Source organism: Xyrauchen texanus, chromosome 38 (genome assembly GCF_025860055.1).
Source record: "Xyrauchen texanus isolate HMW12.3.18 chromosome 38, RBS_HiC_50CHRs, whole genome shotgun sequence".
NCBI classification, from domain to species: domain Eukaryota; kingdom Metazoa; phylum Chordata; class Actinopteri; order Cypriniformes; family Catostomidae; genus Xyrauchen; species Xyrauchen texanus.
In genome coordinates this window covers 7209128-7227602 of record NC_068313.1, presented here as the reverse complement: position 1 = coordinate 7227602, position 18475 = coordinate 7209128, and the positions used below count along the sequence as shown (strand labels likewise).

Below are 18475 nucleotides of genomic sequence, written 5' to 3'. Positions count from 1 at the left end.
GGTGCCAGTGAGTCTGGGCTACTCCTCGAGAAAACAAAAGGCTCTCATGAGAATTAACATCTGAACTCTCTCTCGAGATGTAACAGCAACATCCGAGATGCAACATACTGTGCAGCTAACACCTCCCTTCTAAAGTATCTTCATCTTACTCCTCCTCCTCACTTAAAGCTCACTAAAAACCTATGCAATGTGAAGTGTGTACAAAAAGTAACTATAACATGTTTGGTATCATTTAAAGTCTCTCAGTGCTCTGGTAAACTGGTCTCATCCTCTCAGCCATAATGAAAAGCTAAAAGAAGTTATAAAATATGTGAAATGTGGTGTGCCCCTTAAAGGTGTGCCCTCCCCAGATCCTCCATACCTCCTGTATGTTAATCTACAGGAACCCCTCAACAGGGGACCAAAATCTAATTATAATGACAGACACCACCATTTGGTAAGCATGTTGAATTATCGGGGTATTTAAGGAGAGGCCACACATTGCTCAGGGCTCTCTGTAATCAGACGATCCCAAACAGTTTACTGTTTGTAGTTTATTTCAGGTGATTGCAATTGTATTTCTTATGTTTTGATAAAATGTCTAACTTTGACTTATCAATGTCTAATTGGAATTGATGAATTGATTATGTTACCTGATCAATAAATTGTCAACATTTGATTTTATTCTGACTGACTCTGACATTGTGTTTCCCAAACAGATTAAACGATTCAGTATGTTAACAAGTAAGTCTAGCGTCAGATTAGTGATCTACTAATATTTGGCATCGATTCAAGTGTACTTGGTTTGCAAAGACAAAAAGGGAATTTCCGCTTAGAACAGCAAACGCTGCTTGACCAATCTAAATCTGGTGTCTTACCTCTGTTTTAATTTGATGTTTCTCCAGATAAGTGTACGTGGGAAACCACGCATGGCCAATCCAAAGCTATTATAAGAGAAGTTATGTTGGTCAACTTACATCTGTAATAGTGGCCGTGACCTCTACTGAAGAAAACGCTAAGTTACATTCAAGTGTATGCAATTCCATGGGGCTATACTGAAGTATCTTTGATTGTGTATACGTGAACGTGACCCATCTCAGGTATATAGCAATTACCTCTGTTTGATGATCCAATACTGACCGCTTGTGATCGTGGAGACCACGGTGTAGAGAAAACACGCGAGGACCTCAAAGCGTACATAGTTTCTTAATCTAAACGGGTAAAGTACAATTAAAGGAGTTAAAGGAATAATCAAACATTCAGCTCACTTTTAATGATACTCAGATATCATTAAAAACCTTTTTCATTTATGGAGTCAGATGAAATAACGAGATAATACATAAGAGAAAATGTATTTCATTTAATATTGTTGTGTTGCGCATAAGAAAGACTGTAACGCCGCAGAGACCTTCACCCGTATTATTGGAGACCGTCATTGGACCGATAAACGGGCTTACAAAGTGGTGACAGCCCTTCCGTGATCTCGCAACCAGACGAGCAACGTCTTTCCAGCGCAACATTCAACTTGATCCCTGCCCGGGACATGAGGTTTGACCTTCTCACCTATCTCCAGCTGCTGTGGTAAGTCAATCTTTATTTGCCTTTTAGAAGTGTTGAGGGGGAGATTGTTTACACCTCACATTTATTAAGACCGGAACCGAAAACTCCGGTGGGCATAAGAATTAGACTGGAAACATGTCTTTCCAGGGAAAGCACAGCAGCGGTATAGACGGGGAAATTATGGATATTTTAGGTGTGCAATTAAAAAACCTCCTTGTTCGGTTAAGCTGACAAGGGACTAAAATTAAAGTGGAGCAACAACGAATTAATATCCTGGTATTCTGCTGAGGGTGCTAAATTGAAATCAAAATCAAAATACAATAACATTCCGCTGCAATTGTTTATTTGCTTCGGTCGTAACGACCTCGAGACCATAACCGAGAACGAACTAACAATAGCAAATATCAAAGAAATCGAAAGATTGCGATCTGACGAATTGCAAAAGTTAAGAGCACAAGTCGAAGCCTTCACGCATCTGAGCAACAGGGGTGGGCTAGACAACGCGAAGAAATGGCAAAAACAATTGATCAAATTCAAAGAAAACTTAAAACCGGCAGGAATTACATATCTGCTCTCGAAGATTGCTGCGATAAATCCGGGTTTCCAGTAGCTGCAGTTAAACGAGCAGCACTGGATAAAACCTTTGAGCTAGAGACTCAAAATGATGATGACAATGCCGCGTTAGGAGACAGGCCACAGAGAGAAACTCGTAACCGAGCTCTTGTGAACTTGTGGCCTGAAGATCCAAACCTGCGAAGCCCAGTAAAGACTCGAACAAAATCGAATGACTTGCCAAAGAAATCAGTTAATGTCGCTGTCCTTAAAACCATGACGAACGCGGATGATGAAATCACAACAATCAGCCGCCCGTTAACATGCGAAGAATGCTCTAGACATAAACAAGTCGTAGGAATTATGCCGAGAAAAGGGCCGTTTCAACCCTACTGGGAAGCATTGATGTTACAGGCCACGGTGTACAAATTAGAAACTAGAGATGTTTGGCAAATAGCTCTCTTCACAATTCCTGAGGAGCTCAGACCAAAACTAACCACAGAGATGAAATCTGGCAACATTATGAACCGAGACAATAACGAAACCGACGAAATGATCTACGAGCGTCTAAAACAGGCATTATTAGACATGAGGGGACCGACACATGCAGATTGGAGAAAAATATTTGAAATCAAACAAGCCAGTAATGAGTCATTTGAAACGTACGCTGAACGGTTATGGGTAACATACAAAGAACACTCAGGCCTAGAAAATGCAAACCGTGACCATGACGCATTACTACAGCTTGTTAAGAAAAATGCCAGCATCCCAGTTCAAACGGCTTTATCCAATGGTGTCGACCCGGCCGAACACACGTTCAGATCAATAGTAGACTGGGGTTCAAGAATAGAAAGCAGGTGGAGATCAAAACCCCGTAGTGTTAGCGCCTGCAAAATGGTTAACAGAAGTGAAAGGCCCAGAGAAACTTAACCAAAGATCTCAGAGCAAAATGCAATGCCATTATTGCAAAAAGTGTAACCATCTCATAAGAGATTGCCAAAAAAGAGAAAGAGATTTGAGAAAACAAGCAAAACATTGCCAAAAACGCCCTATAGCGACCTGTTGAAACTGTTCACAAATTTCTTCACAGAGTTTAAAAACAAAACTGCCAAAAGGGCGTGGCCCACAACGCAAACGGAATAATGGAAAATACCATCACCAATAGGGATATGTGGCCTCCATCCCCATAGGGAGATGAATGGCAGCCTGACAGGCTGATTGTTCCTGCTGAGAGTGCGGTTCAGACTATTCCTATTAACTCAAAACAGTACCAACAAGAACTGTGGAGCTCTGATGGAGAGCTGACACCGCACCTGCAGCAGGACCAACTAGTCAAGGTCACTGAAGGCATGATTTATGACGATAAATACATCGTTCCAGAAGCCCTCCAGAAACCAGTGATAAAATCAGTTTAATTTATACTATTTTAATATAATATAGTTGTATTATAATCACATTATAATATGCATTATGTTATAATGGCCACGCATGGCCACAGACGGGGAAAGGTTATGCATGGCATTGCAGATGTATATCAGACATGTATATTTGTAGTGACACTGCCAACCGAACAACCTTACCGGCCCTGAAAATTCTTGTGATTTGAATTTCATTGGTTCTCTTCTCAGTGCCAAGAGGGAGGAGTATACGGTCGTTTTTTGCTGTGCACCAATGCAGTGGCACATGATAATGAACCAAATCATCTCTCGCTGAGAAGCACCAATTGAATTTAAAATCTGATAGACAATGGAAAAATTTTTCATAACCCTAACGGACCACCGAGATCATAGGTCATAGATGATCAAACGTGTGAATAGCACCCTTAAAAAATGCTAAGCAGAAGACACATCACCAAAAATGTGAATTGATTCTTTGACCACAGAGCTATGTTGAGAGCAATAAGACAAAGCTCAGAAAGTTCCCCAGCAGAACTGGGGCTTATATTGCTCACAACAGCAGACTGTGCAGACTCATCTGTAAAAACAGCACAAGGTGCTTCACACTTCAAACTGCACTAAAATATCAGCAGTAATTCAGATCTCACCAAGGATGCTCCGTCTAATTTGATCTTTGAAATAAAATTTGCATTGGACATTGCAATGGTACATGTTTCTCCCCCCTGATGGCACAAACCATACATTATGAGACTAAAGCTGTCTGTAACAGTTTGGTTTTGACCATCGGAGGAAAATAAAGTACCACATGTCTAAATGCAAATTAATTAAAGGTTCAACATTAACTGTTTTCTCTTTCTGTAGTTGTTCATATTTCAGGTTACAATGTCGTGATGGACAGATGAAAAAAGAATTCTGATCCCCCGGCCTCAAGCCAGGACATCAATTTGGCCATGCTGGAGATGGGTGCGAAAGCAAATCTAACAGGCCATTCACACCTCACAGCTCCACAAAAACAAAAATATCTATACGGCCTCCGGTTTAGCACCGGAACCAAAAATTATACAACACCAATTGCTCTAGATCAGGTTCCACCCATCTCCTAAACATACAGAGCACCCACTTTTATTACGACACATCATGGAACAAAATAATGGCCAAGATTCTGAAGATACTAATCCACTGAAGATCTGGCCCGCCTCTCACATACACATAGCCTCTCACACATAGGATATTACAAACCTGTTTCCATAAAACAGGCACTATTTACAACTTTCCTTTTAAATACTGTAATATACATGGGACATGTGCATGGCTACAGTCACACATCGATGATTTAATTACTAATTGCAAGCAACAAAATTTCAACATTTCCACGTACGTTATAAATCAAACCAATTGATTGTTGTTGGAATGGTTGCAAACCAGAGGGCCCCTGGTTTCCAACGCATTGCTAATAACAGTATAAAAATAAAATAAGTTGACTGATATGAAATACAGGCGCTTCTATCGATCCACTTCACATTTTGAAAATAGACATGTATCATCGATTGTGACTTAGCCACCAAATCACACACATTAGATCATTTTGAATTAACACTGTTATTATTATTATATATGTCTGTAACTGTGATTCTAAAATCATAGAATTAGTATTATAACTATATGTTTAATGATGCCTGCCACTGATGGAAATACTAGTTATACTGACTTTGTGGTATGTTTCCTTTAATTTAGTATCCACTGTAATATGGTATATTGATGATACATGTTCTAATTGCCTTGAACTCTGTGCCAACTTTCCTTTAATTAATTCAGATTAATTAGTCCCCTTTGCATTTTTAAATACACACTTGAGACCTGGATTACCACTCGCACTGGTGACATTGATTCATTGTTTGTCTTTTCATCATGTATTACTCAACCTTTTATTGTGTCAGTTAAGTTCTTCAGAGTTTCATCTTTACATGGTCATTTAAGAAGCTGTTCAGGTGTATATGCATTGCCAGGGAGAACTCCTTCACCTAATTGAGGTCTGCCCAGAAGACCACCAATGGAGGTGGCAGAGAATTCTTCAAAGAGTCAGATTAAAGGTACAACCAGAAGCAGATGTTTCTCCATGATGGAATGACATGTCCACTGAACAAGCCACAAATGCCTTGATGGACTCTATGAACTGAACACATGTGCTAACCTCAACCAGACACTGTGTTTCGACTTCAGATGCCTCATCAGGTCTATCAACAGACATGGCACTTGCTCTCAGCCCCTTACAGCTGCCCACCTTACAAAGACTGAAGTGACACCGCAGGAAACCCTTTGTGTGGCCCACGGTGCCAAACGGGGAAAACTGTAAGGCGGGTGCCAGTGAGTCTGGGCTACTCCTCGAGAAAACAAAAGGCTCTCATGAGAATTAACATCTGAACTCTCTCTCGCAGATGTAACAGCAACATCCGAGATGCAACATACTGTGCAGCTAACACCTCCCTTCTAAAGTATCTTCATCTTACTCCTCCTCCTCACTTAAAGCTCACTAAAACCTATGCAATGTGAAGTGTGTACAAAAAGTAACTATAACATGTTTGGTATCATTTAAAGTCTCTCAGTGCGCCTGGTAAACTGGTCTCATCCTCTCAGCCATAATGAAAAGCTAAAAGAAGTTATAAAATATGTGAAATGTGGTGTGCCCCTTAAAGGTGTGCCCTCCCCCAGATCCTCCATACCTCCTGTATGTTAATCTACAGGAACCCCTCAACAGGGGACCAAAATCTAATTATAATGACAGACACCACCATTTGGTAAGCATGTTGAATTATCGGGGTATTTAAGGAGAGGCCACACATTGCTCAGGGCTCTCTGTAATCAGATCGATCCCAAACAGTTTACTGTTTGTAGTTTATTTCAGGTGATTGCAATTCGTATTTCTTATGTTTTGATAAAATGTCTAACTTTGACTTATCAATGTCTAATTGGAATTGATGAATTGATTATGTTACCTGATCAATAAATTGTCAACATTTGATTTTATTCTGACTGACTCTGACATTGTGTTTCCCAAACAGATTAAACGATTCGTTATGTTACACGTAAGTCTGCGTCAGATTAGTGACGACTAATATTTGGCATCGATTCAAGTGTACTTGGTTTGCAAAGACAAAAAGGAATTTCCGTTTAGAACAGCAAACGCTGCTTGACCAATCTAAATCTGGTGTCTTACCTCTGTTTTAATTTGATGTTTCTCCAGATAAGTGTACGTTGGAAACCACGCATGGCCAATCCAAAGCTATTATAAGAGAAGTTATGTTGGTCAACTTACATCTGTAATAGTGGCCGTGACCTCTACTGAAGAAAACGTTAAGTTACATTCAAGTGTATGCAATTCCATGGGGCTATACTGAAGTATCTTTGATTGTGTATACGTGAACGTGACCGATCTCAGGTATATAGCAATTACCTCTGTTTGATGATCCAATACTGACCGCTTGTGATCGTGAGACCCGTGGTGTAGAGAAAAACACGCGAGGACCTCAAAGCGACATAGTTTCTTAATCTAAACGGGTAAAGTACAATTAAAGGAGTTAAAGGAATAATCAAACATTCAGCTCACTTTTAATGATACTCAGATATCATTAAAAACCTTTTTCATTTATGGAGTCAGATGAAATAACGAGATAATACATAAGAGAAAATGTATTTCATTTAATATTGTTGTGTTGCGTACAAGAAAGACTGTAACGCGCAGAGACCTTCACCCGTATTATTGGAGACCGTCATTGGACCGATAAACGGGCTTACAATGTTAACAAAATGTCAGTGAAAAACTTAAATTAAAGGTTCAAAGTGCCTATGTGGCTTAGCATGGGAATACAAACTACCAGCTTCTGTATACTACAGTATTATATTCTATTCAAGTCAAGAAAACATTTCTGCAATATAGAGTATTATTGTACTCAAAAGGGCCTAAAAACCAAACAATAATTTATTGAATAGGATAATGTTTAATTTAATAATTAAATTCTGATGACATTGAGAGAAGTATTTTTACATTTTCTTCAGTATGTGTAGCATTCATGTAACTAATGGCTAAATTATTTCTAAAAGACTAGAGGCCGTTCAGACAAACGCGGTGCAATGAACACTTACATCTCTGAGATGTCTGTTTTAGATCTTTTCATTTGGAAAGCATCTAACATCTGTTAAACATCTTAAAAAGATCAGATTTACAAACATTCTAAATCATAAATGTCTCAAAGACATTTGCGAAATGTCTTATTGACATCCGAGACATACTTAATGACATATGTCTTTAATGACATGAGGTTGAGCACTTGTGGATGGTATAGCACTAAATGCATAAGCTAAGGGAGTGCAATAGTGCACACACACTTTTTCAGCCATCCTGTTTATGGAAGTATTTTTCCCATTCCTTTTTTGCTATAGGCATTTCATAAAATCCTTCATAAAATAATTTTAAGCAATGAACAAAACCAACTGTCTGTTCAGTGATTCACAGTGTTACAATTATGGATTTTTGGATTTGAAGCTAAATTATTTAAAAATCAGACAAAAAGAATAAGGCTGTGCTTAATGTCTTTAATGATTGAATGAACTACAATCCCAAGAAGCACTGTGAATGAAGTAATCAAATTTAAAACAATCTAAAAATATAAAACTACTGATTTAAAGTTGTTGATTATAAGTATAAAAACGTCTAGGTTACGTATGTACCCTCCGTTCCCCGATGGAGGGAACGAGACGTTGTGTCAGAGAAGCGACACTAGGGGTCTCTCTTAGAAAGCAGGGTTTTAAGGTTTGGCGGCAGGCAGAGGTAACTTTTACGTTGTGCGTGCCGCGGCGCCATGCTCGTCTCGGGACTCGAGTCCGGAGCCAGTGCTGAAGTGGTCTCATATGCATCAACCCCAGTGGCGCGGCGCCCTGGAGGATGCCATATGCCCCCAGGGGCTGTGGAAATGGTTTTAGCGGGACCACGGCGCCTGGCTTGAAGGAAGCGAGGCATTTCAGCACTGACTGAGCACGCTCGTTGGAGAGACGTGCTGTCATTGAGACTGAGTCTAACTCCAGACCGAGAAAAGAGATGCTCTGGACCGGGGAGAGCTTGCTCTTTTCCCAGTTGACCTGAAGCCCCAAACAGCTGAGGTGGCTGAGCACCTGGTCTCTGTGTGCGCATACTAACTCTCGGGAGTGGGCCAGTATGAGCCAGTCGTCGAGGTAATTGAGTATGCGTATGCCGGCTTCTCTGAGCTTTTCGTGAAGACGCGAGGGGACAGAGACAGGCCGAAGGGGAGGACTTTGTACTGATACGCCTGGCCGTCGAACACGAACCGTAGGAAGGGTCGATGTCAAGGGCGAATTGAGACGTGGAAGAACGCGTCCTTCAGGTCTACCGCTGCGAACCAATCTAGATGCCGGACGCCAGATAGAATTTGTTTCTGGGTGAGCATTTTGAACGGGAGTTTGGACAAGGTCCGATTGAAAACTCGCAGGTCCAAGATCGGTCGTAAGCTGCCGCCTTTCTTGGGTACAACGAAGTAAGGGCTGTAGAAACCCTTCTTCGTTTCGGTTGGAGGGACAGGCTCTATCGCGTCCTTTAATAGAAGGGAGGCGATTTCTTCACGCAGGGAATGGGCATGTTGGTCGTGTACTGCGGAAAAATGTACGCCCACGAAGGGGGGCGGAGACCTGGCAAACTGAATTGCGTAACCGAGTCGAATGGTCCGGTGCAGCCAGCGTGACGGGTTGGGCAGTGAAAGCCACGCCTCTAAACTCCGTGCTAGGGGCACCAAGGGGACAAGTTTTTTGGACGTACCCGGCAGGGCTTCGCAGCAGTCTGGAACAGGTAACGCGGTCGCGGAGGCAACGTGGAATCCCGAGGCTCTGGTGCTGAGAATAAACTCAAAGCACTTACCTTGCTCATCGCATCCGGCAGGGGGCGGGTTCGTGACTGAGGAGGAGGTCTGATGCTGGCGTCCTCTGGACTTGTCTGAACCGGCCGGCTGGGGAACAGTCGTGGGGCTGAAGGCGGGGACACCGCATCCATGGAGCCGGGACTGTTGAGGCCTGAAAGCAGAGTGCCGTGAGAACGGCATTTGCGGGCCATGTGCCCCAGAGACAAAGGAAATAGCTCTTTTATTGAGAATTTGGGTACCAGGGGGTGCGGCAAATGAAAAAACAAAGGATTCTCCTCCCGGCCCTCCACCGGGGGACGGAGCGGTCTTACCACCTCCGGAGCTAACGTCTTGGGCTCTGGGTGCGTTGTCTCAGGAGCACCTGGGAGCCTTCCGGGTCCTCGAGGGGGTCCGTGAGACAGGGGGCGTGCGCTTCCCACGGTTTGCTCGACGCTGGGGCTGAGAGCTGGGCCCGGGTTGAGGCGGAGCAGGAGCTTGTCTTCTGGCCATGGGAGGACGCCCTTGGCGAGCAGACGGGGCATGGGCCGTGGCGGCAGGCTTGCGGCGAGGCATGAAGTGAGAGATGGCCTCCGTCTGCTTCTTTATCGTGGAGAACTGCTGGGCAAAGTCCTCGACGGTGTCGACGAAGAGGCCGAACTGGGAGACAGGGGCATTGAGGAAGCGAGTCTTGTCGGCTTCACGCATCTCGACCATGTTCCGCCACAGTTGACGTTCCTGGACCACTAGCGTGGCCATCGCCTGCCCGAGCGCTTGCGCTGTGACCTTCGTCGCTCTCAGGTGAGGTCGGTCGCTGAGCGCAGTTCCTGCAGCGTGTCGGGATCAGGGCCACCCCCGTGCATGTTGCGTAGTGCCTTGGCTTGGTGGACCTGCAGGAGAGCCATGGCATGCAGGGCGGAAGCGGTGCGTCCGGTGGCGCTGTAGGCCTTCGCTATCAGCGAGGAGGTTGCTCTACAGGTCCGGGAAGGGAGTACGGGGCGACCTCGCCAGGTGGTAGGGGTTCCGGGGCATAGATGGATCGCAACCGCCCTATCCACCTGGGGAATCGCCTTGTACCCGTGGCGCGCTCCGCCGTCGAGGGTGGCGAGGGCGGATGAGCCTGTGGCGGTGTGACGAGTGGAGAGGGGTGCTCTCCACGAAGACGTCAGCTCGTCATGCACTTCCGGGAAAAACGTAACCAGGGGGGCGAGGCTGTGAGCGGCGCCAAGACCCCAGGAACCAGTCGTCCAGCCGTGATGGTTGTTGGGAGGATGGAGGGTTCCAATCCAAGCCCACACTGTTGGCTGCCCGGGAAAGCATGTCGGTCATCTGTGCGTCGGCCTCAGCCTGGGCGTGCAGGCCTGAAAGCGGCAGCCCAGGGGAGTCCTCAGCATCAGATACCATGCCCACCGATGCCGCGGCGAGCTCTTCTGCTTCCATCGCAAGAGGGTCGGCAGACTGGCTGTGAGGCGAGTCGCCGCCGCCTCGAGCACGGACGGGAATCAATGAGCGTGCTGGGGTGCGGGTGGTCCGAGGGGGCGTACCCGGCGGAGCTGCACCCGCTGCCATCCCCAAATCGCCTCCATCACCAGCCGCATCGTCCTCAATCCCGTGGGAAGAAGGAGCAACACGGGGGGTGGCTGGAGTGGCTTGCTCACGGTTGTAAGCAAGCCGCGATCGCAACGCTGTCATGGTCATGTTCTCGCAGTGAGAACATAAACCATCCACAAACGCAGCCTCGGTGTGATCGCCACCCAGACACACTAGACAACGCCTGTGGCCGTCTGAAGCGGAGAGCACTCTACCGCATCCAGAAACAACACAGTGGTGGAAAGCCGTCTTTATAAAGACGCGTCGTTAAAAGGACGTTCAACGCCGCTGTGTTTTGCTTTTTTAGAGGAAATTACTCTTTTAAATAAAATCACACTCTTATGAAAAAAACTCGTGAGAGTTCTTTAATCTGTGCTGTCGAAGCGCCCAGGGGCAGGAAGTGCACAGCCGTGCAACAGGAGAAAGCCACTGTTGTACACCGTAGAATCCAACAGCATGCAGCAGAGGGATAGCAGGAACTCGGTGTAGCCACGCAGCAGTTGCAGACACGACCATCGGCTCCGAAGAAATTTTCTGAATGAACACCCGTATTTGCGCCGCTTAAATACCCGTATGTCCGGGGGCGGGACATGCAAATATTGGTTGCCAACTCTCATTGGCCTTTTTTCATAGTTCAGAGGTGAATATCGGCGCTCAAAAGAGACCCCTAGTGTCGCTTCTCTGACACAACGTGGAGAGAGCGACAGAAGGGGAACTACATATTTTCATATTTTGCAAAACATTCAGATATATGAAAATATATTAGTTTGGAAGAGTATGCAGTGCATCATGGAAGTAGGCAGTAGCTGCAGATCTCTTCTGATGGGCTTTGTTTGCTGCAATTTAAGTTGAAATTACACATATTTATGGCTTCAACAGAAGCATGTACCATCGATGAAAAACCTCAAAGCTCACGGTAGGCCTGTCTTTGAAGTTTTATAAGTTGTCATTAAAAATAATTTCACTTATGGAGAGAATTAATGGAATTTTTACTTATGGAACTAGACTGTTGCACTATATTTCATTGGTTTGTTGTGATACTAGTGGGTGTGGGATTATTAACAGATGCTCTAACCCAACAGCCACCAACCAAAAACCTTCAGTTTGTCTCTGTCTCCCTACAGCTGTGAAACACCAATGTGGCAGGGCGGATCGGTATTAGGCTAATCAAGCCTCTGAGGTTTAAAGGTCGACTGCAGAGTATCGTGCGGGAGAGAGAGATCGTGAGTGTTTGTGTCTTCTTTTAAGTTTATCATTAAACCATTATTTATATTATCAAGCCGGTTCTCGCCTCCTCCTTTCCATTGATCACTTTACAACCAGATCCTCCACTACTATGTACTTCATGAAAAGACAGCGGATGGCCCTGGAGAAAACAAATGCACTCATTAGCATTGCCAAGTTAGCCTGCGAGTTCATGTGCATTAATGTAGTAAAAGAGCACTGCCAAACAATCATGGCTAAGCTGCCATTGGAATTCACAGAGAGTGTGTTACACGGTTCCCTGATGACCCACAGATCTTCACTGCACCTGAATTCAACATTGCTGCTTCAAAATGGCCCCACAGTCTTGTGCCGAACACTGTATTTTTCCAGCACATTTAAACTGCTCCCTTTGGGAATGTAGTTTTTTTTTCCTGTGGCAGATAAAAAGGATCCAGTGAGGCACATGAGTTTTCACTGACAAGGTTTTTTTGTCTTTAATAATTTTTCAAGTCAATGTGGAGAGAAAGAGTGCACAGATTCTACCCAAGAATATCTGAAGCCTGTGGTTTGATATGCTTACTATTCCGAAGAGTGGGTTATTTGACGTAATTGACTATTGACATTTTCTGCCGGGCTGACCATACATTGTACATGCATTTCACGGAGGGCAGGCAAAGGGCAAGGTTATCAAAGTCCTCATGCCTTTGTCTGACCATCTCGATGGTGGAATGGTGTCTGGCTTTTGGGTGCTGGTCGTAAAGCAGGATGACATTTTAGCATGGCTTGCCCCTCAAATGTGAGGGTGAATTCAGTCTGACAAGTGGGTCACATTTTCAAGCTTCATGTGTGTCCCCCAGGATTGGATCAACACCAACCAAGCACTCCATCATGAGCACCACAACAGGCTCTTTTTTTTATATGCGCATATCAGTATTGGGTAGTTACTAACTAAAAGTAGCAATGCTTAACTATATTTTCAGCAGCTTTTAATAGTGTTTCTTAACTGGTGGGTTGCAACTCAAAATTGGGCAGCAGATCTGTTTTGATAGTGTTGCAGAAAGCAGGATAAAAACAAAATTAACTGCAAATATTAAAATCCAACTACCACATAATACATAGTTAGGAGAGCAAAATAAATTTTTAAAAGGGAGGAAAAAATGCTTTCTATATCTTTTGTTGTTGATATCAAAGTCATGTGTACAATCCAGTGCAATGATATTTTGGTGCCAATTCGTCAGCCACTTGGTAATATTGCTAATACTGTACTACAACAATATTTGGCCCAGTGTTTTTTTCATTTGTTAAAAAATTTTAACTTTTCAGCCTATGTCATTTTAATAATTTTGCATATAATTGGGCCAATGCAGTTCATGGTCATTTTAATACATTTAAATGTTGGAACTTTTAATGTAATTACCTTTATTGCTTTAGACAGAAGGTTCGTAGGTGTGCACTTGTCTTGCTGAGATTTATTAGCAAATGGGCTGGATCACACGCAGTTTAATTCTGAGGATTTCTCTGGTTATGATTCCACCGTTTGCATCCTATTATATAGTTCATTCCCTCAAGCACCAGCAATATAAACCAAGACAGCACATTCATAAAAAGTTGGTAGTGTAAAAGGACTGTATGCAATTAATTAGATTAAGTAAAATATGTTCCCCTGTCCCGCAGTACATGGCGAAGATGCCAAATCTCTCCGCGCAGAAATCGCTACTCTCTTACTCAAGAACGTGATAGAGCCTGTCCCTCCAAACGAGATGAAGGGTTTCTACAGCCCTTACTTCATCGTATCCAAGAAAGGCGGCGGCTTACGACCGATCTTGGACTTGCGAGTTTTCAACCGGGCTTTGCACAAACTCCCGTTCAAAATGCTCATGCAAAGACACATTCTAACTTGCGTCCGGCATCTAGATTGGTTCACAGCGGTAGACCTGAAGGACGCGTACTTCCACGTCTCAATATTGCCTCGACATCGACCTTTTCTACGGTTTGCGTTTGACGGCCACGCGTATCAGTACAAGGTCCTCCCCTTTCGGCATATTCCTGTCCCCTCTCTCTCCTCTCTCTCTCTCACTGCCGCTCTGTGTTGGTCTTTTCCCTCTCGTTTAAATTTTTACAGTTTTTTCCTTGAACGTAGCTCTGTAATTTTCATGCACATGAAAATAGAACCCTAAGTGTTCATTGAGTTGATTACCAATTATCAAAGCATTGAGCAGTATTATTATGGAGGATTTCGGATAAGCCCCAGATGTCCACTGCTCCTAGAACCTCCCCTGGTTTAGACTACTGGTTTTACGCTTTTCAAAACAAATAATATTAATTTTAATTAGGGCTGTCGATTTAACGCACAGCTTATACAGAGAACAAAACAACCCTTCAGCAGACAGCACAACATGAGCAGGCCATACGCATGGGCTTACCGGGCTTGCCTGCGGATCTAGGGGGGCCCCGAGCTCCCAGGGGGAGCCTAGAGATGCTTTGATAATGCAAAAATGCTGCTCTAAAAGTCACCAGAATCACTTGTCAAAAAAATTTTCCTATCCTAGAGATACCTCTGATGACATCCAAAGAGATATGATGTTATCGGTGTAGCAGCTATATTTGATCTTAAGACTTTATAAATAATTGTATTTTATAACATTTGAATGAATAACAACTTAATTATCAAACTAAGTGACTGTGTTTCTTTAGAAGACTTGGAATATACCATAGCGCATTATGTTTTTTTTTTTGTTGTTTTTTTTATTTTTCGAGCTTGACAGACCACAGTTGAAGAACCCTGTAAAGACTTTTTTTTTAAATCAATTCACTGTTTGTGTTTCATGGAGGAAAGAAAGTCATACAGGTTTGGAGCAACATTAGTGCAAATATACATAAGGAGAGAATTTATATTTTAGGTGAGCTATTACTTTAATCGCTATGTTCTTGCTTCATATCATCTGATTTGTTTATATATTTAAAAAGATATATTACTTTATCCATTCGTACAGTTTCATTAACCTACATTTTACAGTAGGTGTGGTAAATATGAGCTACTACTGAACAAGTCTCTCTCCCTCTCTCTCTCTCATGCATCATTCCCCAGCTCAATGGACACTTGTTGCTGAGTTTATTGTGAGTGCATAGTGAGAAAGGAAGCGTGATGCATATTTGCTGAATTTGAAGATTAAGCCAATAATACTGTATATAAAAACCTGTTAATTTGACATTAAAATGCGAGAGACATGATAAAACTATATCTTCTCTTTATAACCAAGTGGTCTACTTACAGTGAGAGTGTGCAACAATGACTCAATCTAGTTTTGTCTTGTTACATCGTGCAGATACTCATAATACAGGAAACACCTTTGACAAGAAAGACAAATAGAAATAGAGAAAATGCTTTGTGTAATGCTACCAAAAGCTGCTGGGTTAAGAGAAACTTCTCTTCAATTCATCCTGATAAACACGTTATATCCCTCATTTCCTATCCATATGCATAATATTAAAAATCTAATTTAATTATTCAATAAAATATAATGAAGAAACTACAGATTTAGCATCAAGGTACCCTATTTTAGCATTTTATCTGTTAACGTTTTGTGGAATAATTAATGCTTCTCAACAACTTCTCTGGTGATGTAATGTGGAATAATGAAGGCCTCTTTTAACACCATGGAAATCTAGGCCCGCGGACGGGCCCTTAAATGTACAAAATAAAAGTATGCGATAAACAAAACAGCTGTGTGTTACATTGGTACACATGCCACATATCTTTGGAAAGCTACATTGCTTGATTTTCTATTGATATAAACCATTTTAAGATACAATCACAACAGCAGGTACAATCTATATCTTTGTCAGACCACCAACATATAAACAACCAATAACAAAATTTAGGCAACTCACCTATGATGCCTCATAGTTGTACACTGAGCCATAACTTCCCGACAAAAACGGTGTTGTTTCATTGTCAAATGTCCAAATGATCAAATCAAGTAAAATGTTTAGTCCAAATCACAGTATTACATCAATAAATATCCACAGACTCTTGTTGCATCATTTCAAAGCACCTGGCAGCTGTGCCTAATCTTTCACATATTACCGGTAATAACTTCAGTTCAGATGTAAACATTTCCTATATCCGGTATCAAAATGGAAGCACGCACTCTGACCTTTCGATTGACACCTCATTTGACCCAATAGGAGCTTCCATGTCCTGTCCACAGCCTTCAATACCCAACCACCATCTGTGTCGAGTGTAAGGGCATACCCACTTTCCTTTGTTTACTGATCAAACCAATTACATTGAAGAGTGGAAATGACTGACGCATCGTATAGCCAATGAAATTCTGAAAACAGTGATATGCGGCTTTAGTGGAACGATTAGATGACGGCTCTGTTGTGTGTGTGCGCAAAGTTTCCTCGAGTTTACCCACTGCTGTGCGCCTCCGCGCGTAAATGCATGCAGAGCTGCTTTGGAACTGTTTACACATTTGGCGATTTAAATATGGTGAAACGGACGCGAAAAACAGGATTTTCACCCCAGGATGTGATATAAGAAGGCATTCATTGTCAAAATTCTGAGTTTGGAGATGAAATTTCTGAAAACAATACAGATGATTCAGAGGCAGATGGAGAGATGAGACACGGCTCTGGACAAGTAAGTGTTTTCTTGTGTTTATAACATATATTACTGTATATTCCGCATAAATAAGCTTTAGTTTGAATAATGAATACACATTTTGTAATTACCCTTTGTCCTGTGTTTCCTCAGTGAGTGTTTGAACCGTTTGTGCGTGTTTTTAGTTCATTGTTTGTTTCAGATCTATTGACATGCTATATAGATGTTTTGTATATTTACTGTAAAATATATATATATATATATATATATATATATATATATTAGTAAATAAATCAATAAATATAAGTTGAAAATAAGAATATATGTTGTGTTTGAGAGTCTATTTGTTACAATGCGGGGAGGTGGGGAGGTGTAGGGCCATCTATTTGTTACAGTGCTGAATTCATGGGGAGGTGTAGGCCCATCTCTTTGTTCCATAGTACATTGGCAAAGTATACAGTATTTACAGTAAATATACATACAATAATACATTTTTACACACTCGAAAAGAAAAACTATATATATATATATATATATATATATATATATATATATATATATATATATATATATATATAGAATACAGAAAAGATGGAAAAGTTGTGTCTAGCTTTGTAAATTATATTTATTTATTATCCCCCACTCAGCAAGCGGCCACATAAAGTGGAGCAGCAGGACAGCACCTCATCAAGAGAGGAGGGCTTTCAGAGAGACACTTGCTGAGGAGCTGGCAGAGTTGGGGTCTCAATCCACAGCCAGACCCGTATCTCCTGCTCCACGAAGAGCACATCACAGGCCGTTGCACATCACCAAATCTTGCACCAGCTGGTCGTCTGAAGTGCAGGCAGTGTCATGCAAAGACACCAGTGAAGTACTCTCCTGTGTTGTGCCTATGTGCTTTGTACACAAATGTGACTGCTACAATGACTGGCATGTTGCTAGAAACATGTACAATTTTATAATGGTTTGTAAATACTTTATGTAAAAATTAATGTAAATAGTTTGTTGTGTATTTTTTATATAAACAAATTGTCCACCATAGCACTAGTTTTGACTCTTTTATATGCACAACATTTAGTTTCAAGAAGGGAAAAGGCACTCTAATGTGTTTATGCATCAGTTACTCTGTGTCAGCAAAACTAATAGTGGATCTGGATATGGAATATGATAGCTCTAAGTGTCATCTTTCATTAGAGCCCAAAATTATGACTGTACGTTGAAGCGTTCAAAAGTTGCAGCCTTTTTGTCCTAGGTTTCCAAAGTGACCTTTGGAGTATCCAAAAGGCACTTTTGTAAAACGCCTGGGTGTACCCTTAGAAAAACATGTGTAAAATATTCATTTTTTTATGATATTGTTATAACATTTGAACCTGGACTAGGTAAGGATTCATGCTGTGATCCCATTGTGTTCTCAAGCTAATAGCTACAAGTTATAGGCATCTGTATGCAAAAAATATTTCAGGCGGAAAAAGAAAATTCTATTTCATTGTGTTCAAACTTCTATTACTCAAAATCAGTAGCACTTACAGTAATTCTGACTGCTGGAGAAAAAACTTCAGAGTGTCCCCTTTCAAATGTGACCAAAACCATGCATGTACTCCAAACGGTTCAAGAACAGCTTTAAATTTACTTTGGGTATGCCTTGATTAGGCGTTTTAGGCTAATTTTACAGGATTGGGAAGAGG

At 42.2% G+C, this 18475-nt stretch overlaps 1 protein-coding gene across 1 annotated transcript in view; it reads left to right on the top strand.

Moving 5' to 3' along the window:
- The window catches only part of rab30 (RAB30, member RAS oncogene family), a 68620-nt gene that overhangs the window by 45105 nt on the left and 5040 nt on the right, over positions 1-18475 (top strand). The window contains exon 5 of the mRNA XM_052109552.1: positions 3282-3488. Within this exon, the coding sequence (XP_051965512.1) occupies positions 3282-3488 (207 nt within the window). The remainder of the gene's footprint in view (positions 1-3281; positions 3489-18475) is intronic.